The sequence below is a fragment of the Pleurodeles waltl genome, chromosome 10 (assembly GCF_031143425.1).
Source record: "Pleurodeles waltl isolate 20211129_DDA chromosome 10, aPleWal1.hap1.20221129, whole genome shotgun sequence".
Classification (NCBI taxonomy): Eukaryota; Metazoa; Chordata; class Amphibia; order Caudata; family Salamandridae; genus Pleurodeles; species Pleurodeles waltl.
This window is the reverse complement of record NC_090449.1, coordinates 90,194,258-90,217,172: the sequence shown is the minus strand read 5'-3', so window position 1 is coordinate 90,217,172 and position 22,915 is coordinate 90,194,258. Positions and strand designations below refer to the sequence as shown.

The window sequence follows — 22,915 nt, the reverse complement described above, 5'->3', positions numbered from 1 at the left end:
CAAACATAGAGTTTAGGGCCCAGTACTGAAGTCTGGTTAGCAGGCCTCGGTGCACTTTGAGTCAAAAAAACTGCTGCATCAGTCCAAAACTTTGGGGGTGACCATTCAAAAAACATAATAGGAATATGTTCCTTACCCTGCAAGCATCTGTTTGTGGCATATAGTGCGGTAGATGCACAAGCTCTACATATTCCTGCCATCTAGTGTTGGGTCTGGATGTGTTTAAGTTGTTTTTCTTCAAATAAAGCCTTTTGAGTCACAAGGTTGAGTGACTCATCCTTTTTGAGGATACTGCGCATGAGCATCAACTACATTGTTAGATTGTTTTCCTACAGGACTGTGAGAATAGAGTCTAGAGGAAGTGTAAGTCATGATATGTCCATGTACAAAAAGGTAGAATGAACTGCAACTTCCAACGTCATGTGTCCAGGAAGGAGGGTGGGTGCGTGTGAATCTACAGAACTATATGCCACGAACAGATGCAAACAGGGTAAGTAACATTCTGTTTGAGGATTGTGTGGCTGTAGATACACATGCTCTGCAAAGACTGTAAATCAGTCCCCCCAAAAAGCAGTGGCTAACTATGGGTGTTGCCGTTGTTTGAAAAGAGTACGCAGCACTGCCTGACCTACACTGGCTACACTGTGCTAAAACATCCACAAAATAATGTTTGGTGAAAGTTTGTGATGTGGACCATGTAGCTGCCTTGCTTATGAAAGATATGGGAATATTTCCTAGAAAAGCCGTAGATGTTCCCTTTTTCCTAGCAGAGTTTGCCCTATGAAGTATAGGTAAAGGTCTTTTGGCTTCAGCATAAAACGTCTGGATGCATTCAACTATCTACCTGGTTATACCCGATTTGCATATATTGCCTTTATGTGGTGGAGAAAAAAACAACAAAAAGTTATTACATTTTTGTCCTATCAAGATAGAACATGAGGACTCTTAACATCTAAAGTAAGTAGAGCTCTTTCTGCAACTGCATCTGGTTGAGAGACAAAAGTGGTAATTTGATTGGTCGAGGTGAAATTGAGAAACTACTTTAGGAAGAAATTTATGGTTGGTGTGGAGAACAAAGTTTCTTATCTCTTGGTGCCGTTTTGCAGCTTGAAGATTTTATGGATGCATATGCTGCGCAATATTCCGGCATCTAGTGGTTGAGTCTGGATTTTCTTATAATTTACTAAATTCTTCTTCTCTCTACTTTTGTTTGTTGGTGGGCATCAACACAGCGCCCATCTGATGTCTTGTGATGTCATCCCACTTCCCCTGGAAAGTCTCCTCCCCACTTTGCCATCTTCAGATTTGTTTCTTTCCTCTTTGTTTTTTCTCTCTTTTTTCCATCTTCTTGGTACATGTGTGTGCATCACTTGTGAATCCATAAAATCTTCAAGCTTCAAAAATACACTTACAGGTAAGAATCTTTATGCTTTGCAGCGTGAAACTTTTCTGGATTCACATACTGTGCATCGATTTGAAAGCAGCCTTTTCCCTATTGTGGTGGGGTGGGTGGAAGATGGATATTGATTTGTAAATATATGCTTTAACATCCTTTGGTCCACCAGAGATTCTTTATCAGTACAATGATGTTAAGTAAATATGTTTATTGAAGTCCAAGTTGCTGCCATACAAATTTCTTGCAAAGGAGTGTTTGCCATAATAGCCACTAAAGCTGTTGGTTCTGTGTTCAATGCGCATCTGGCGCCCTATGTAGCACTTCTTCTGCATTTGAGCGGCATAATTGGATCAGTTGCACAATCCACCTTACAATGGTGTTCTTTGATACTGCCTTCCCCCGGTAGTTCTTTGAGAACGCTACAAACAATTGCTGTGACTTAAGTGTTCTGTTCTTTTAATGTAATACATGAGGCATCGTCTTGCATCCAACGTGTGCAGAATTCTTTCTGCATGTCTTTGGATTTTGAAAGAAACTAGGTATCTGAATCGCTTGATTAATATGGAATTGTGGAGACCACTTTCGGTAAGAAAAAAAGGATCTGTCCTTGTGGCAACCCTGTCTTTGTGAATTAGAAAGTAGGGCTCTTGAATAGTGAGTTCTGGCAACTCACTAACTCTGTGTAAGAAAGTAATTGCCACTAAAAACGCAGTCTTTAATGTTAATGTCTGCAATGTCACTTTGTGTAACAGCTCAAATGTTTTTCTCATGGATTGTGAACACACAAGATTTAAGTTCCAAGTAGGTGCTGGAACCCTTTTAGGAGGAGTTATCTTCTTTGCCCTATCTAGGAATCTTTTCATCATTGGTGATGTGAAGAAACTTCTTCCCACTTGTCCTCATATATGCTACTGTAGCTGCCAGATGTACACTTAAAGAAGCATAAGTAAGCCTTTTTTGAAGTAGAAGTGCTAGATATTTCAAAACTGTATTTTCCTCTGTAATCCCTTTGGTTCATTTCTTATCCACACACCAAAGAGTAACTCTTTCCCATTTTACCATATAACATTTCCTTTTAACAGGTTTTCTGGTTTCTCTTAGAATAGCCATTGTGTCTTCTTGCAACTTCGAGAGTCCAAATTTTAAGTCTTCAGGAGTCACGTCGTTAATTTGAAATATTCTGGTTCCGGGTGCAGTACTTTTCCCCTTATAGGAACTCTTGTCTTTTTGGCCGCTATTGGAAGTATCTCTGGGAAAACTGTATCAGTTCTGAGTACCATGTTTGTCTCGCTCATTGCGGTGCTATTAGTGATAGCGTCATCTGGCTTCTCTTGCATTTGTTGATGACCTTGTGTAATAAGGGAACCAGTGGAAAAGCATATGAAAATGTCCCTGACTAATCTATTAAAAAGGATATTCCCCAGAGACTGAGGGTGTGGTTGTCTAAAGTCAAAGTTTTGGCATTTTGTTTTCCAAGACATTGCAAATAAGTCCATTGTTGGTGTGCCCAATAAAAAAATAAATAAATTTGCACTACCCTTCGGTTTAGCTCCCATTTGGGTGAACATGAGGCCTGTCTGATTCGCAATTCTCCTTTCCCGGTAGATGAATTGCTTAAATCTCTATGCCTCTCTGAACTGCCCATCGCCATAGCAGTTGGGCCTGCTTTGAAAAGGGTAGCAATTTAGTCCCTCCTTGTTTGTTGTCGTATTGTCTGTCTGAAATAATATGGCCTTTCCAGGAAGATGCTTCTTAAATGCTTTTGTGGCAAGCCGAATTATCTTTAAATCCAACCAAATGATGTGTTGTACTGCGTCCAGGATGTTTCATATCACTCTTACTTGTAGTGAGCAAATGTGCGTTCCTTATCCCATATGTGAGACATCAGTGGTTATTGTTACTGTTAGAGTTGGTTGCAGAAAAAGTCTTCCCCAAGCAATATTCTTTCTGTTCAACCATGACATTTATTCATGAACCCTCTGTGTGACAATCACTAGATCTTTCCAACTCTCCGTTGCTGGAGATCATTCATTCTGAAGCCATTTCTGGATTGGTCTTGTGTAGTCTCACATATTGGATTAAAGGAATGCATGATGCCATCTTTCCTAACAATTTCCCTACCGTCCTCACTGTCAGATCTTATCCCCTCCGGTACAGGAGAGTCTCCTCTAAGAGGGACTGTGTCCTTTTCTCGTTGGGAAACACTTTTGCTTGAACTGAGTTCAATTTTGCTCCAAAGAACACCTTTTCTTGTTCTGGTGATGACATATCTGTGTTTAAGGAGAACCCAGGGGTGTGTAGAGTCTCCATCACTTGTGAAATATCCTGACTGATTTCTGGTAAGAGTGTGCTCTCACTAGCCAGTCACCCCCGGTTTAGATACACATATATCCCTTTCCTTCTTAGCTACAACCACTGCCACACACTTTGTGAACACTCTTGGTGCTGATTTTATTTCGAAAGCCAGAAGTTTGAACTAGCAATGATTTTTTACCACTACAAACCTTAGATATTTCTTGTGCTTTGCATTCATTGGGATGTGCAAATATGCTTCTTTTAAGTCTACAGTTCCCCTGCAATCTCCTTCCTGCAGTTGAGCTATCACTTCCTGCAAGGTTGTCATTTTGAATTTTTATGAATTTGTTGATGTACTCGAGGTCTAGGAATGGCTGAAGGGACCCGTCCACCTATGGTATTAGGAAATATGTTGAGTAATTTCCTCTGCTGTATGTTCCCTTGGTACTTTTCCTATCATGTTTTTGTCCAGCAAATCTAGAACTTCTTTTATAGGGCGAATTGTCTCTTCCTTTGAATGAATTATTTTCTTTGGCCTCCATGCCGGTGGGAATCTTATTAATCCTATGCAATATCCATGTTTTACTACGTTTAGTACCTAGTATTTGTCTGGAGTTATTTTCCTCAACTCCTGGAGAAAAAATGTTGTTCTTCCACCTACTGGTGAGCTGTGATGGCATCTTGAATTTGTGTTTTGTTTTGCTGCAGTGCAGTCATTTACTTGCTGGTGTAGAACTTCCTCTTGATGTCTGGCCTCTAGCTCTTGTTCTACCTTGAAAGGTACTCCTCCCTTGCTAGTTGATTTGCCAGTGTTGCTTTGGAGCTGCTAGTTGTGCGCTGGCTTGAAACCCCTGGTGTGGGCTCCCTCTCTTAAAGGAACTTCTGAAGAATATTCTTCTTGATGGTAAAATTCCACTTCGAAATCCACCTCTAAACTGCAATGCTCGCTCCCATTGATTTTGCAGTTTCATGGTCCTTCAACTGGTTCAGGCAATCATCCACTTGATTTCCAAATAATTTCTGCCCATTGAAAGGGGTGTTTATTATTTTCGCCTGAATCTCTGGTTTGAACCCAGATATTCTTAGCCAAGAATGTATTCTTCATGTGACTCCCATCATTAGCTGACGGCTTGAGGTGTCTGCTGCATCTAAGGCTGACTTCAGGCATGTATTGGCAACGTTTTTACCACTGATCCACCAAATGTGCCGCTCTGTTCTTGTATTGTTCGGAAGGTGCTTCATTAACTCCCCTATTTCTTCTCAATGCAGATGTGAATTCCTGGTTAAAAGAGCATATGAGCTTGTGATGTACTGCGCTCAAACCTTCTGCCCATGAGTTCCATCTTCTTACTCCTGTCCGGGGGTGGGCCTTATATAGAGGGAATGCTTGCACTTTTCCTCGCCGCTGCTGTTATGACAGAGTCTACTAGGACTGTTCCCCCTTTATAGAAGGTGGATCCTTGGAGGAGAATTAGTACCTCTCAGCTCTGGGAGTTATCGCACTACATGATGCTGGTTCTTTAAATGCCTCCTTGCCCTGGTCCAGAATGCTTGGAAGCATTGGCAAATATTGATTCTTTGTTTGAGTTGGCAACAGTGTCTCTAATAGAAAACATGATTGTTGTGTGTACTCTTCCAACTGCACACTGAAACGATCTGTAGTATTCTTTATAACATAATTGTACATTCCTACATCATCTGGTGGGGATGGTTTTTAGTGATAGGACTCAACATCCTCCTCTGGAAAGTCCTTTTCCAGGTCTTCATAATGAATCACCCCGTGTTAGACTTCCTCCGAAGGATGAAAACATTTGCCTTCCTCCTCGTAAAACCTCTACTCTTCTTGAGGCTCAGGTGTCATAGGAGGTTGAATTTCTTCTTGCTCCGACTAGAGAATATCTTCCACATTGAGGACTGTTGAGGGACTGTAAGGAAATGCCTCCTTGGCATGGTTGCCCCCTGACTTTTTGCCTTTGCTGATGCTATGTTTACAATTGAAAGTGTGCTGAGGCCTGCTAACCAGGCCCCAGCACCAGTGTTCTTTCCCTAACCTGTACTTTTGTATCCACAATTGGCAGACCCTGGCATCCAGATAAGTCCCTTGTAACTGGTACTTCTAGTACCAAGGGCCCTGATGCCAAGGAAGGTCTCTAAGGGCTGCAGCATGTCTTATGCCACCCTGGAGACCTCCCACTCAGCACAGACATACTGCTTGCCAGCTTGTGTGTGCTAGTGAGAACAAAACGAGTAAGTCGACATGGCACTCCCCTCAGGGTGCCATGCCAGCCTCTCACTGCCTATGCAAGTATAGGTCAGTCACCCCTCTAGCAGGCCTTACAGCCCTAAGGCAGGGTGCACTATACCATAGGTGAGGGTACCAGTGCATGAGCATGGTACCCCTACAGTGTCTAAACAAAACCTTAGACATTGTAAGTGCAGGGTAGCCATAAGAGTATATGGTCTGGGAGTCTGTCAAACACGAACTCCACAGTACCATAATGGCTACACTGAAAACTGGGAAGTTTGGTATCAAACTTCTCAGCACAATAAATGCACACTGATGCCAGTGTACATTTTATTGCAAAATACACCCCAGAGACATGTTGCTGGCCCCATGGGGAGAGTGCCTTTGTCACTCTGAGGCCAGTAACAAAGCCTGCACTGGGTGGAGATGCTAACACCTCCCCCAGGCAGGAGCTGTAACACCTGGCGGTGAGCCTCAAAGGCTCACCCCTTTGTCACAGCCCAGCAGGGCACTCCAGCTTAGTGGAGTTGCCCGCCCTCTCCGGCCACGGCCCCCACTTTTGGCGGCAAGGCTGGAGGGAACAAAGAAAGCAACAAGGAGGAGTCACTGGCCAGTCAGGACAGCCCCTAAGGTGTCCTGAGCTGAGGTGACTCTAACTTTTAGAAATCCTCCATCTTGCAGATGGAGGATTCCCCCAATAGGGTTAGGATTGTGACCCCCTCCCCTTGGGAGGAGGCACAAAGAGGGTGTACCCACCCTCAGGGCTAGTAGCCATTGGCTACTAACCCCCCAGACCTAAACACGCCCTTAAATTTAGTATTTAAGGGCTACCCTGAACCCTAGAAAATTAGATTCCTGCAAACTACAAGAAGAAGGACTGCCTAGCTGAAAACCCCTGCAGAGGAAGACCAGAAGACGACAACTGCCTTGGCTCCAGAAACTCACCGGCCTGTCTCCTGCCTTCCAAAGAACTCTGCTCCAGCGACGCCTTCCAAGGGACTAGCGACCTCTGAATCCTCTGAGGACTGCCCTGCTTCGAAAAAGACAAGAAACTCCCGAGGACAGCGGACCTGCTCCAAAAAGACTGCAACTTTGTTTCAAGGAGCAGCTTTAAAGACCCTGCAATCTCCCCGCAAGAAGCGTGAGACTTGCAACACTGCACCCGGCGACCCCGACTCGGCTGGTGGAGAACCAACACCTCAGGGAGGACCCCCGGACTACTCTACGACTGTGAGTACCAAAACCTGTCCCCCCTGAGCCCCCACAGCGCCGCCTGCAGAGGGAATCCCGAGGCTTCCCCTGACCGCGACTCTCTGAAACCTAAGTCCCGACGCCTGGAAAAGACCCTGCACCCGCAGCCCCCAGGACCTGAAGGACCGGACTTTCACTGGAGAAGTGACCCCCAGGAGTCCCTCTCCCTTGCCCAAGTGGAGGTTTCCCCGAGGAAGCCCCCCCTTGCCTGCCTGCAGCGCTGAAGAGATCCGTTGATCTCTCATAGACTAACATTGCAAACCCGACGCGTGTTTCTACACTGCACCCGGCCGCCCCCGCGCTGCTGAGGGTGAAATTTCTGTGTGGGCTTGTGTCCCCCCCCGGTGCCCTACAAAACCCCCCTGGCCTGCCCTCCGAAGACGCGGGTACTTACCTGCAAGCAGACCGGAACCGGGGCACCCCCCTTTTCTCCATTCTAGCCTATGCGTTTTGGGCACCACTTTGAACTCTGCACCTGACCGGCCCTGAGCTGCTGGTGTGGTGACTTTGGGGTTGCTCTGAACCCCCAACGGTGGGCTACCTTGGACCAAGAACTGAACCCTGTAAGTGTCTTACTTACCTGGTAAAACTAACAAAAACTTACCTCCCCCAGGAACTGTGAAAATTGCACTAAGTGTCCACTTTTAAAGTAGCTATTTGTCAATAACTTGAAAAGTATACATGCAATTGAAATGATTCAAAGTTCCTAATGTACTTACCTGCAATACCTTTCAAACAAGATATTACATGTTAAATTTGAACCTGTGGTTCTTAAAATAAACTAAGAAAAGATATTTTTCTATACAAAACCTATTGGCTGGATTTGTCTCTGAGTGTGTGTACCTCATTTATTGTCTATGTGTATGTACAACAAATGCTTAACACTACTCCTTGGATAAGCCTACTGCTCGACCACACTACCACAAAATAGAGCATTAGTATTATCTATTTTTTACCACTATTTTACCTCTAAGGGGAACCCTTGGACTCTGTGCATGCTATTCCTTACTTTGAAATAGCACATACAGAGCCAACTTCCTACAGGGACCCTGAATGTTTTTAGACTTTCTTCAAACTCCTCCTTTGTATTAACACAGCCATCTCAGTCTTGAGTCTTTTCTTTTTGTTCTCCATTTCAACTGCCCTGTCCACAGGCTCGTTGTCATATTCTTCCTTTTCAATTATGTCAAAGTCTCCTTCGCCCCTTGCTCTGCCTTACAGCTTTGTTGGCTTGCTTGTGTGTAGAGGGCATTGAATGGAGATGCAGCGTCTTTTGTCTTCCCGTCTTTTAATGACTCTTGTTTTTTCAATCACTTCTCTCCTCTAGAGACCCCCTCAAGGGGAATTTCGCTCAAGGGTCTTTCCTAAGGACAGCGAGCGTTTCGACGCCGAGGCCTAATATTGTTGTCGCAAGTCTGATTTCATTAGAACAAGAGGTTTTACAGAGGTCTGGGCCTCTCTCACATCCTTATGTATTTTTTTGGGCGCCTCTTCTCCGATCTTCATGATGTCTTGATCACTCTCCGAAGACTCTTCTTCGTCACTGGAAAGACCGAGCTCTCTCAGTGATGGTCCCGATTTCTGCCCCTGGAGCGAATGGTGTGCCATCCTCTGCTTTCTCCTCACTCTGTTTTCTGTGCAAAAACTGAGCAGGTGAGGCAGTCTTCACTCCAATGGTTGACAAAGGTTACATATGGGATGTGTGTCTTTCTGTTGCAATTCTTACAGAACTGAAACAGTGTATTTTCCATCACGCCAGGTGAGGACCCCCTCGACCAGGCATTCTCAAAGATCTGATGAAATAAAATACAGGCCGCTGCCGATCACTTAATTCACTCTGTGTTTTGCAGGAATTCTTCCCCTAAATCAACTTCCTTCATTGTTTTTTCGATTTTCTTCGAAGATCCTTGTTCAGTTGAAGACATCTCTATGGAAACATCCAGACCCAATGGCGGAAAAAAAGAATCTGAAGATGGCAAAGTGGGTTGGAGACTTTCGGAGGAAGTGGGACGACATCACAAGGAGACACCAGACGGAGGTTCTGTAGACGCTCACCAACAAACAAAAGTAGAGAGAGAAAAAGGACAAAATAATTTAGGAAAACAGAAGAAAATCCAGACCCAACCACTAGATGGCGAAATAATGCACAGCATGTGAATCCAGAAAAGATTCATGCTGCAAAACCACTTTAGTCCTGTGTATTTGGAAAAAAGGTTCTTCCAAAGTTAAAGCCCGGAGCTCGCTAACATGACAAAAGGAAGCGGTGGTGACTAAGAAAGCCACCCTCAAAGAAAGGAACTGAAGAGGGCTCGAGTGTAGGGGTTCAAATGGAGGGCCCATGAGCCTTGTGAGAACAACATTATGGTTCCAAGAGGGTGCAGGAATAATCCATGGTGAAATTACTCTTTTGAGCCCTTCCATTAAGGCTGTAACCACTGGAACTTTAAATAAAGAAAGGTGTTGCCTATTTTGTAGATAGATGAAAGATGTACTTTTATAGATGTGAATGCTAACCCTGATTTTTGTAAATGAAGGCGGTAACAGACAAATATTTTGTACAGTGGCTGTGAAAGAGTTAATTTGTTTAAACAGACAGTAACAGACAAAGCGTTTCACTTGGCTGCACATCAAGCACTAATGGTAGGTTTACAGACTTCTTTAAGAATGTCCATATATTCTACAGGCAGATTTAGGTAACCAAACTATGACATCAGGAGAAAAAACACTAGGTTAAGAGTTATGGGATTAGGGTGCCTGATCCCCTCCATGGTTGTGAGTGAGAAGGTCTGGCCTGTTGGGGAGTTTTTCGTGGGGAACTACAGAAAGGTCTAGGTGTTGTGAGTCCATGTGGAAGCTACTGGAATCATTGAAAGTGAGTCTTGCTTCAGCCTCCGAACCAGAAATGGAATGAGTGGGAGAGGCAGTAAAGCACAGACAAATATCCAGGACCAACTCATCCCTAGTGCATTCCCTTTGCATAGTGGGTGTGGGAACATGGATGTGAAGGTCGGGCATTTTGCATTTTCTGCAGTTGTTGAAAGGTGTGAGGGAACCCTCATTTGTGGAAGTAGGACTCAAGGGTGGAGTTCCCATTTGTGGGATTGTTGCTGCATTTGCTAAGCAAGTCTGCACAGTTGTTGTCCATCCCCGAGAGATACTCTGCCATTGGAGGAATGTTGGGCAGAAAGCCCATTTCCATATGGTCAGTGGTAGTTGTGATAATTGTAGAGACTGTGTCCCCCCCTTGTTTTTGTAGATAATATATGGCTGTGATATTGTCAGTCCGACTAGGACAATTTTGCTTATTAGATGGGGAAGGAATACTTTCAAAGCTGGGTGAACAGCTTGAAAATCAAGGAAGTTGATATGGAGACCCTGGTGATTGGTGTCCTAAACACTCTGAATTGTAAGGTTGTCCAGGAGTGCATCCCATTGCATGAGAGACGTATCTGTGTGTTTGGGGAACAGTGTCCCGAAAAGGGCACCCCTTCTCCAGGTTGTTAGGTTTCCGCCATTGCAGTGGGTGATAAGTTAGGCGGTCCATCAACACTAGATTGTGTAACTATCCAGTGACTGAGTCCACTGACGAGCTAGACATTGTTCCAAAGGGCACATGTTTAGGTATTTTTGCGATACAGGAAGCCATCATCCCAAGAAGACGCATGACAGTCTTCACTGTGATCTGGTGGACTAGTTGAAATAGAGGTAGAATTGTGTGACAGTTTTGAACTCTGTCGGAATTGAGATAAGCTATTCCAATTTGTGAGTTCAGGATTTCCCCCTGATATGGTTGTATCTGTAATGGCTGCAGGAGGTATTTGGGAAGACTGATTGTAAATCCCAGGCAGTGAAGGAGGTTTGTTACCTGGGTGCTCTGTTGACACTGTTTCTGGGATGTGGCTTTTAGAAGCCAGTTGTCCAGATATGGAAAAACGTGTACTTATAGTCTGCCGAGATGCCCGCGACCACTGCTAAACATTTGGCCAAACCTCTTGGTGCAGTGGTGACTCCGAATGGGAGGACTTTGAATTGGGAGTAGTGTCAGTCCACTAAAAAACTGAGGAAGCTGCGATGGGCAGGATGGATTGGTATGAAAACTGTGTGTCTGAGAACTAGAGAAGACAAAGTACTAGAATAACATCTTGCATTGTGAGCATGTGGAAGTGCTCTTAGAAAATATAGTGGTTGAGAGATCGTAAGTCCAGGATTGGCCTGAGATTACCCTCTTTTTTGGGTATGAGGAAGTATAAAGAACGTACGCCCGACCTTGGTGTTGGAGAGGTACGAGTTCTATTGCTCCTTTGAGAAGGAGTTCCTAGACTTCCTGTTTGAGTAATGTTTGATATTCCAATGTGAGCTGATGAGTGAGGGGTGGAATACTGGGAGATGTGGTAATGAGCTCGAGACAATAACACATTGGATAATGTAAGACTTATTGGTCTGCTATTTGTTTCTAGTTGGGGGAAAAAATGTTGTAGGCATCCCCCAGACAGGTGTAGTGTGATCAGGGGAAAAGGAAAGCGAGTCACTACTTATCAGTGGTGGTGGCACCATGTGTGTCCTTCCCTTTGAGTAGTTTCCTCTATAGGTGCCCTTATAGTAGGACTTTGTGGAAGAGTACTGACTCAGCCCACGCTGGTGGGTGGTGGAAGGTTCAGGGGTGTTGGTTTCTGAACCACAGTGGGACGGCGCCACAAAAGGACCCTCTAGAAACAGAGGTTTGAAGCGTCCTCATGGACTTAGCTGTTTCTGTGTCTTTTTTTATCTTTTCTAAAGTCTCATCAGCTTGTGGGCCAAAGAGATGTTCTTTATCAAAGGTGAGAGTTAAGAATATTTTGGCGAACATCAGGCTTAAAGCCGGATATACGCAGCCATGCATGTCTACAGTGAAGAAACTTGTGTTGATACTTCTGGCATCAGGGTCAGAAGAGTATGGGGCACATCTAATTTAAGTGATGGGAATTCGTTTCCCCTCTGCCACTAATTTCTTACCCCTTTTCCTGTGCTCATCTGGGAGATCGTGGACAAGTTCCTCCATCTCATCCCAGTAAGCGAGGTTGTAGAGCACTAATAGCCCCATAGATTTGGCAATGCACCACTGGTTTGCTGGCTGTGAAGCAATCCATTTGCCTGCAGCATCAATCCTCTTCCTTCCTTTGTCAGGCGGCAGACAGTAGCCAGAAGCTTGCGAGTTAACCCGCTTTCTGATACTTGTTACCACAAGGTAACCAGGAATCAGTTGGTCCTTGTCCCTTTATATACATTGGGTCGGTGGGTGAGGCCTTGAATTTCTTATCGACCCTAGGAGTGAGAATTCTGACCCTGAAAGTCTATAAAGATATCCTCCTTATGCCAGAGCATGCCTTTTAGAAATGTCAAATATGGTGTGCCTCTGTGGGTGGATTAAAGCGCTTAAAACACAAGTAGTCCTCTTGTAGAGGCTTTTTGTGTAATTGCAACCCAAGATATGTGGCCACCCTCGCTATAAGTTCCTGATAACTTGTTGCGTCATTGGGTGTGTCAAAGTCATACTAGGTATAGATCTGGATCTGTGTCCCCTGGTGGCTTCACATTGTATTTATCCCAGCAGTCAGTATCGTTGGCCAACTGAAATGAGTCATCTTTAGAGTCAGGTAATCCTGTGTCATATGTAGGGGAGACTTGAGGTGACATTTCCACTGGCTCTATGTCAGTATGTGGGGAATGAGGCATGTCTGGAATTGCTGGAGGAGGTTTTGCAGGTAGTGGAGGTGGCTGTGGCAGTGGAGGTGGAGAAAGTGGAGTCCGCAGCAATGGACTGGTGGCCTTATCTGACAACAACTTTTTGGCTGGAATGGGAACGTCCAAGGCCTCCTGAAAAGAGTTGCCTCTCGGAAGGGGCTGCCTGAGGTGGTGGTGGTTTTACCAATATCCTTCCAGTCTTTGGTTGGAACTGCTTTTGTCTGGAGTCCAGTCTATCCTGCATTTTGTGGTGGATGGGTTCCACATGTATTTTGGCAGTCTTTTTTGGTGTGGACTTCGATGATTTTGTTTCAGAGCCGAGCTTTTTTTGTGGCGCCGTAAGTATCAATGCTGAGGAAAATGCTGACCCCAAGGGAATGGAAGCCAAGGATGTTGTCGGCACTGAAGCTTTGGGCTTTCAGTGATGTTTTGGTGCTGAGCCGAAGGACAAGGTGCCCGACTGAATCTCGGTGCCAACCATGGCCTACAAGCAGTGGTTGCTCAAGGGCCTTTTATTGTGGAGGTGTCAGTCTTTTGGTGGTTTCAACCTAAGGCAAGGAGGAGGGGCAAAGGTAATCACTGCACTAGTTGGAATGTACATGCTGGAGAATTGTACTCTTGGTGTGATTCCGAGCTTACCTCAAAGGAGAAGGCCTCCTCTTTGCCACTAAAGCCTCCGGAGAGAGTTCTTCTCCAAAATCCTGTTGCTCAAAGAGGTGTGGGGTGTCATCTGTGGCTCTGCAGTGGATTTCGAGGCAAAGCGCTCAATGATCCCACAGTATCTTTTTCAAGCAAAAAGCTCGACAGGCTTTGGAGTCGGCCTCCTTATGCTCAGGCGAGAGACAGAGGTTACAGACCTGGTAGGAGTCTGTTCTAAGATACTTTGTGTGACAATGTGGGTAAAACCTGAATGATGTTTGTTCCCACCAGGAGGTCATGATACGGAAGACGGATTCGGTGATAAAGATAGAAGACCATAAAGGGCAAGGTCCTTGACGGTAGATGACGATCTTGCGTCAACTCGACGTTCAGTTGCTGCCCGATGCACAAGAGAAGAGAACGCGATTGAAGACAATACATATGGAGATAGAAGAGGACTAAAAGAAAGACATTCTTCGACAACTTGCAGACATCCAGACCCAACATTAGATGGCAAGAGTATGCAGAGCATGTGTATCTACAGCCACACATGCCTCGAACAGAGGCATGTCCTTACAGTGAGGAATCTGTAGTTTCTGACAGACTTCTAGCTGCAGATTCCTCACCTTTTGAGCAGATACCGAAGTGGCACCTATTTGGAGGTGGGCCTGTGAATGGAGTCAAACCATAAGTCCTGCAAGACCGAGTGGGTGAAATGTCCCTCTCAGTGAACCTGATTGTCCAGACAAAAGTGCTTCTTGAGCCTATCGATGGACCCCCAATAGCTGCCTGACTCGTCGAGGACAGGGAACATGCGTGCAGTGGTAGAAGCTTTGGCCTAGGTGGAGTGGGCACACAAGCCTTCTGCAGGCTGCTTCCTCCGAAGTGAGGCAGATCTCAATGCAGAGCACAATCCAGTGTGAGATGTCATGCTTTTGCACAGTCCTGTCTTTTTTTCAATCCAGTGAACCCCACAAAGATTTATCAACTACCCGATGGTCTTTGGTGCGAGAAACTGAGAATTGTTTTTGTGGTCCAAGCAATAGAGTCTCTGCTCCAACTTAGAGGGTTGAGGCGGAGCATAAAATACCGGCAGGGGAATGGTTTGACCCAAGTGAAACAGTGCCACAACATTCTAAAGAAATGTGTCCCTAGTTCGCCGAACCAGCTTATCGATTAACAAAGTGGCATATAGTGGATGAACACCGAGCCTGATGTTCGCTCACATGCTGTGCAGAGGTGATGGCAAGCCAGAACATTGTTTTAATAAGAAGTCGCAAAGGACAGCTTTGGAGATGCTCAAATGGAGTACACATTAACTAAGTAAGGACAAGCTTGAGGTCCCATTGGGGCATCCCAAAAGGAGAAAGCTACGTACTGTAGCCCTTTCAGAAAGCGTAACCTTTAACTCTGCCCAGAGCAAGGCCTTGCAGCGCAAGACAAAGACTGTAGGAAGCTGGCTCTCTATATGATGCACTAAAAAGAAGTGCACTGTGCAGAGAGTCCAGTGGATCCCCAGTTGGTTTGCAGAGGCAAAAGTAGCTAGGACTAATGCTCTGTTTGTGGTAGTGTGGGTGAGCAGCTATGCTTATCAGAGGGCAGTGCTAAGCATTTATTGTTCTTACAGAAGCAATATATGAGAGACACATTTAAAGAATAAATCTTGAGACCAAATTAGAAAAATAACACTTCTTTTTATATATGTTTTGAAAGCTAGAAGTTCTTTCAAAATTAAGTACTGTTTTCGTTATTAATTTTCACAGTTAAGTAAAATGTTCAAACCAGTGCGCTTTTATGCACAATGCAATCCTATGGAAGGAAAAGTCAGTGATGCATAAAAATGAATAGTCAATTTCAGGGCGTTAACTTCGGGGATTGGAGACGTAGTGGCCCAAGGGCCAAAGTGCTACCAGCAGTCCCTCAGGAGCAGCCCAGATTTCACCAGGAGCAGGGTACTAATGAGGATGTAGCTGGGGGAGCTACAGTGAATTGGGGCCCTACCTGGAAACAGGATGCACAGGGCGATTTGGGGACAAATCCGAGAGCTCCCAAACAGGGGCTTGGGTCGCAAGGGATCTTGGAGCAAGGGGCCACAGCCGGTTCTTCGGTGCCCAGGCGGGAGGCTCGGATGGAAGGTGATTAGGGCTGTTGTGCTTGGTGCACAAAGATGCTCCGCACGGTTAGGGACAAACAGCTGGCAGGGTCAAAATCTGGAAAGCCGGGACACTTAGAAGGGATCTCAGTTATGCAGACGTCTCTCAACGGCTGCTCGGCTATGGTGCAGTGTGAATCCGGACTGAACTCTCACTGTTGGCGCTTAGCGCAGGGCGTCTGATATTCTGCGGTTTGGTGCTGCATGGCTCCGGTGGGTCCTGGTGTTTTCATACATGGTGGGGAGACAGGTCTGGTCCTCCAGAGCACAAAGTACCTTCTCCTGCTCGTCTCTGGCATTAGTCGGGTGAGGGAGCCCCAAGGCGGTGGACTGGATTCTGCTTGTCGGTGCCTGACGACTGCAAGGAAGTCACTCCCCAACTCCAAAGAAGAATGGTAGCGATTTTTAAGGTGCTGGCAGGCTACCCAAGGCTTTGGTAGTTCTCCTGCTTGCAGGAGTCACTCTTATGATTGTCGAGAGGGTTGCAAGCAGGCAGGGTTTTGCACCAAAAGTTGTCAGCTCTTCTACTATTCTCACTCTTCTTTATCCTTCACTTGATCAGACGAATCTGAATTCTTGAGTTCAAGGGTGCCACTTAATGACTCAATTTAGGATCATTGAGGGGAGTGACAGGCAGCAGCCAGTGGGTTGCCTACCTTTAGGGTGTCTACACCCTCTCTATGACCAATTCCACTGGGAATTGGGCATAATCCTGACCCTAGAATGCTAATTCCATCCAAAACTAGATGGATGAGTCTGACAAGTGGTGTCCACATCAGCTAATTCACCTTAGGGTATGGGTCTGGCTTGGTGTGGGCACACCTCCTAACCTTACTAATGTTCCCACCTGTCTTGCCACCAAGAAGTGGAGTCAGGACAGAGGGGTGGTCATTTCTGCCATCTGGAGAAACCTGGATGACAAAGGCGGCTAGGCCTTTGAAGGGTCCCACCCTGGAATGCCGATCCTGCATGGAGGAGGTGTCAACACCTCTGCCAAGTGCAGGTTTGTTTCTTGCCACTGAGACCACAGGCCCTCACCTCAGGAGGTCAGAAATGTGTATAGGGTGGCTGAGCAAGTCAAGACCAGTCAGTCAACATACTAGAAGTCAGCAGGTTTTTCAGCAGGCACTTTAAGGTGCCCTAAGGGGGCATGCATTAATAAATCCATCACTGGAATCAGTGAGGGTTAATTAATACGAGAAGTTTGATACCAAACATCCCTAGGTTCAGTGAAGCCATCATGTAGCAGGGGAACTCGTATTGACCAGTGTCCAGCACATGCATTTAAAATGGCTTCCTTGCCCACTATGTCTGAGAATTGACAAAAACATAAGGGGGCATATCTGTTCATGCAGACATGTTCTCAAATGTGATATAATGCATCCTGCCTTAGGGCTGTAACGCCTTCTGTAGGGATGACTTACAAATATTATATGCAGTGGTAGTGGACTTGGCACACAGGATGTGTGACAGCTGTTTTCACTTTTGCCTGCACCAAGACAGGCAGCCTGCAATGGCAGCACTGTCCGTTTGGTGAGTGGTCCCTTAGGGTGACATAATTCAAGCTGCAGCCCTTAGGGGACCTTCTTTAGTACCCTAGGTACCAAGGGTACCCTTTAATGGGGACTTACAGAGGGTGCTAAAGTTTGTGCCAGTTGGGGAAAACAACTGTACAATTTTGGGAAAGAGATCTGGCAATGGCGACCTGGTTAGCAAGAACTCTGTGCACTTTCAGTCAGATACATCATGTACATCATGTATCGGGAAAAAAGTGGGGGTAACCATGCTAAAAAAGGGCACTTTCCTACACAGACCAAATAAAACAACAGACAGATTGCCCTCTAGTGGGTCAATCATGCGAATGAGCAACAAACCAAACATCTGTTCCAAAGACACGCGGAAGCAGTGTTTTTTCAAAGGACACCTGTTTTTCAAGATGACATCAATCACCTCCGGAAGAAGGTCAAAGGTGTTCAGCAGTCACTCCTTAATCTCCTTGCATAAAGGTGGAGTCTTCTAAGGTCCGAGTGCAGAACCCTGCCCTCTTGCAGCAACAGTAGGTCCTCTCTGAGGGACAGCTTGACTGGAGGACGTACAATCAAGCCCAGGATTTCTGGATCCCAAACTCTCTATGCCCAATCCGGAGCCAATAGGATGACTTTGGACAGTATGTCCCGATCTTCTTGAGAACTTGTGGCACAAGTGGCTTTGGCAGAAAAAGCATAAAGGAGTCCAGAGTTCCACTCAAGGCGGAATGTGTCTTAGAGTGAGCGACATCTTGGAAACTCCAACATGTAGAAGCTTTGACATTGAACATTCTCGGCCATGGCGAACAGGTCGAGCTAAGGTGTAGGAAGCTGGCCTGGTGTGTGGTGAGCACCTATGGTGCTATCACCTTATACCAGGACCAAGTATCCCCTATTAGTGAACTGTAGGCAGTGTCTAGGAAGCCAGGGCTCTCTAGAGGTAGCTGTGGATGAGCAGTCAAGACTAAACTAGGAGACATGATCAGCTTATGCAATACCATTATAGTCACACAGCACTATCACACATGAAAGAACCACACGGTGTTATTATGGTAACAAAAATACTAGAATACTAATAGGCAGTACCCCCTAACTGGAGGCAAGTAAACACACTCATTATATACATAATAGTAATCAGTAAGGGGCATAAAAACAACAAGCATTGGCAAAAGTATTAGAATAGTGAGGGCACTTGGGGAGGGCTAAACATACTAAGAAAGTGGAATGCGAGATACAGTCCCCCACCTAAGGATATGGAGTCGTTAGAGGGGAGCTGGAGGAACTAGGAGCCCTAAGAGGTAAGTACCAGAGTGACCCCCAGTGACTAGGAGAGCAGAGGTAAGAACCTGATTTTCCCCAAAACTAACAGGAGAACGTAGGAAAAGGACTGTGCAAGACTCAGACCAGACTGAAGAATCCAAAGGTGGATTCTGGAAGAAGAGGACCTGCAAAGGATGGGGACAAAGTCCAGTTTGTGATGGAGTGTCCAGTTGTGACAGAAGCCACTACCCACCATTCTGTGGATGCAGGACCAGGTCAACGGGGGAAGGAGAACCACCAACAAGCGTTGGCAAATGAAAAAGAAGAAAAAGAAGCGCTGCAAAGCTGAAGCGGACAAGGAAGGTCCAGGGCACTCGACCCTTGGAGGGGAGTCTGAGGTGACCCTTTGAAGTCAAGAGAGCCAACAGAAGAGGGTGCAGCCCACAGAGGCAACCCACTGGCAGCAGGCACAGCAAGTCGTAGTGAGGCCAACTCGGCACACCTGAAGAGGAGTTCCATGTCACTTGAGCAGCAGAGAGGAGAGTGTGCTTGGCAGGAAGAAATGCTGTGGGCTGGGACTACACGGAGCCTGAAGATCCCTTGGAGCAGGAGCAAACAAGTCTGGAGTTGCGGTGCACAGGGGTACTGTCCTGCAAGGAGAGGAAAGGGCTTATTGTCTCCCAAGTTGGATAGCTGGCAGACAGGACCAAGGGGACCACTCCAGATGTAGGATCCATGCAGATCCAGAGGAGAACAGATCCATGCAGCCAGTTGTCGATGCAGTTGGTGCCTGCAGATGCAGGGAAGTGACTTCTTCGCTCCAAAGAGGATTAGTTATTTCTTCTTGGTGCAGGCTGGAATCTCGTCGACCTCAGAGGATGCACAGCCGAGGAAATGTAACATTTCCTGAAAGGAGCCAGAGAAACAATGCTGCAAAGTGGAGTCATTGCTGGAGTTGCAGATTGTTGGTTCCTGAAGAGTCCAGTTGCGGTTCTAGTGGCCAGAAGATGAAGTAAATGTTGCAGAGTAGTTCTGGTGGAGTCTTACACGTCGAATAAATAGCTCTGGAAGGGGGATTGGTCACCTAGCAAGGTGACCACCTATCAGGAGGGGGCTGTGACATCACATGCCTGAGCTGGCCACTCAGATGCTACCAAGTGGCATCTGCACATCTTGGATTCAAGATGGCTGAGCCAAGTGACCACCTGGAGGAGCCCTACTTCAGGCCCTGGCACCCTTTTGACAGCCCCTTTGGCCAAAAAGGCTGCACTTACTGAGAGAGATGGTCCTCCATCTCTCACTGGTGTGACAGTGGGAGGTGCGGCAGGGAGAGAGCAAGGGTAGGGCATAACCTTTTCAAGCATTTGGCAGTACCCACCAGCCTGATCTGATCTCCTGCCAACCCGGAAAGAATCAGTGGAATATGTCTTCTACTAGGTAGCTGTGATCCTGCAAGGGTACACTAAAGAAGTTGGTGGGAAGTTTGGGAGAAGGGGATGGAAGACTGAGCGGACCTTGGCTGCTGGTGCAGTGGGCACTACAGTCTGTCCTCAAATATTGCTAGATTCCCTGGTTAGAGGAACACTCTGGTGGTAGGCAATACCTAATTTAAAGCCACAAAATGAACATTGAAATTTATGCTGAAAAAGCTGGTTAATAAAAGCCTAGAGAGCAAGCAGTATTCCTACTCTCCTTGAAACATTCAAGGGCGGAATCAGCCTTGTTCCTGAAAAGGTAAGTCCATCAGGGAGGACTGGATACTGGCCGAGAACCCAGTTGTTTGTACCCATGCATGGGGACAAAAGGCAACACTACTGTCAGCATCCCATCCAATGGAGTTGATGGTGTCCAGGCTACAACAATTGCGAACCTATCTGCATCACGATCGTCCTGAATGGCCAGTGACAGAACAGGGTGAAGGTCTTCAGTATCACATGCTAGGAGTTGCATCACAGTGTCCCAGAGGGCATTAGTACAGCAACCTAGCAAACTGAAGGCATTAACTGACCGTAGGGTCAAACTGGCCAATGAGAAGAGGCATTTTTCAAATGTCTCCACTCGCTTTGATTCCCTGACGGGGGAGTGGTAGGAAAAGTGTTAGGGTTGGTCCTGTTGGTGGAGGCCTGCACCACGAGGACCTCAGGGGAAAGGTGCTGCAACAAAAAGGTAGAAGTGGCTCAGAGGGTCAAGCCTGCATCAAGAGTGAACCTGTAGGCAGTAATCTAGGTGGTAGGCCTCTAGACTCCATGGGCACTGAAGGCACACTCGAGAGAGTCGGTAAAGAATGCGGGATCCAAAGCATAGTTGAGCAAAACTGATTTGGTGCAGTGTGGCCGAAGGCCCCAGAAATTTGAGATGTGCCGGAAACCAATGAAGAATGAGCTCCAAAGCTGCCAGATTTTGGGAGTGGGCACAAGATTGTTGGCGCCACCCAGCGCATCATCAGGAGAGTGGGAATTACTACAAAGAGTAGAACTCAGCTTCAACTTCTTTTGTTTTTTTGCTTACTGGAAGATTTGCATGCGACTTACACTGGCCTTGAGAGCAGCTCTGTCAACTGCAGGAACATGATCTGGAACGACCTTTGGACTTGAGGCGGTCCGAGCTCATTGTTTCATTCATCAATGTGCAGTTGTTGCAGGTCTTGGAGTCCTTGATTGACCACAGATAGGGAAACCTGTTGGGAATCTGTCACAAACATCTGTTTGAGACAGTCCTTACAGGGCTTACAAATCTGTCTTAGGGGTTAACATTCATTACAGACTGTTGGAACTTTTTGAGAAATATCATCAAGTGCTCTCTGAGAGAAGATAAAAGGTCCGGAACTGCATTTAAAAGTGAAGAAAGAAAGGAACTGATGTGAGCAAAAAAGGGTTGGCGCTTTTATAGGCCCCTCATCTCACTTCTGGGGAGCAATGGCATCAGTACGGGTCCACATTGCACAAACGTACTACAAAAAAAAGTTTCCAGATCCACTCTGGCGAATACTCAAAAGTTGAGAAATCTGTGGCTAGAAGTCACTACCGGGAGACCGAGGTTTTAAAGTGAAATATTTTTCAATGTTAAATGAACCACTGCCTCTAGCACATGGGGCCAAAACAAACAGAATTTTGGTATTTCTACAGCACCCTCTACCTACAGACCGCTAAGCTGAAGTAATTTAAACCCAACATTTTTCCTACATCTGATGACAGACCCCCCAAGAAAAACTGATTGGTAAATAAAGATACTAGGTCTATGACACTGAAAAACCACTTCATGTCTCAACATAGAATAAAAGAAAAAAACTTAAAATTCTTACCGAACCCAGTTGTCTTCCCATAGTTGGTATTCTGGGAAGATGGCAGGTGATGCATTATTTCTCTCGTGATCCTTTCTTGCTTTCTCCATTGCTTTTTCATAAGATTCCTGAGCCTAGAAACAGTAGTAAAAGGTTTAGTTTTTCCTAGACACATTTTAACTTTCACTCCATTACATCGGAGCAATGGGAATACATTTCCTTAGCAATGCATTACTAGAATGGTCCATTTCACAAGCAAAGGATAGCTAAACCCACAAAAGAACAGTCATTGACAAACTGACAAAATCTTTTTCCCCCACTGGAAAGTAAATCTTTTGGCTACACTTCACTGCATAATTTCACCACATCCAATCCGTTGTGGATGTGGCTGTCAATTTGCAGTGTATGGCGATTAATCCTATTTTGTATATTTTATAGATTTATTTTATCTTGAAATTCCATGAAAAAAATACATTTTGTCCAACGCTGGCAGAGGCCAGGGTCTTGGAAACAATTAACATCTTGATATTTTTGATTGGAAGGTATAGGTTAAGCATTACATGCACAAGGTGCAATCTGCCACCATATCGACAGTGCAACGCCAGTTGAGCCGTGGTCTTTAGATGCCAACAATGTGCGCACCATTTGAAAAGACCATTGAGCATGTCCATTTCAGGGAAATGTCAGTCCTCCTTAAACCCACACACCTGGGATATTGTCATTGAGATAATTAGCTTTCTATCAAAAAGCTTGCAATAAGCTGGACAAACAGGACTAACTAACAGGACTAATAGTTATGCACATTGTCCCTTTGCTAGACAAAGTCAAAACTCAGGTCATATGATAGCATTTGCCAAACCTATACAGCAATGCCAGTTGTCTCTGTATCTGCAAGAGACATTCTTGCCTGGTCTGTAACAATGATTTCATAATGTGTGCCATGCAGGTGAAGAAATCTAGGCATACGAGTTAGTCTTCAACTCTATTTTTGGGAAGGGACTGTCTCCTACATGATAAGCATTTGTGTATCATAACCCTAGATGCTCGACTGCATGAGATACCGGTATTCTGACTTTGGCTTTATAACCTCACTAATCTAGTAAGTGAGCAAGGGCCTAGGCAGACCCTTTGTAATGTGAGGTGCATAACC

General features: G+C 45.6%; 1 protein-coding gene across 3 annotated transcripts in view; it reads right to left on the bottom strand.

Moving 5' to 3' along the window:
• Window positions 1-22,915, bottom strand: part of TRRAP (transformation/transcription domain associated protein) — a 1,102,174-nt gene that overhangs the window by 146,456 nt on the left and 932,803 nt on the right. For all 3 annotated transcript variants that reach the window (XM_069209830.1, XM_069209829.1, XM_069209828.1), the window contains one exon: window positions 21,787-21,899. In XM_069209830.1, coding sequence (XP_069065931.1) covers window positions 21,787-21,899 — 113 coding nt within the window. The remainder of the gene's footprint in view (window positions 1-21,786; window positions 21,900-22,915) is intronic.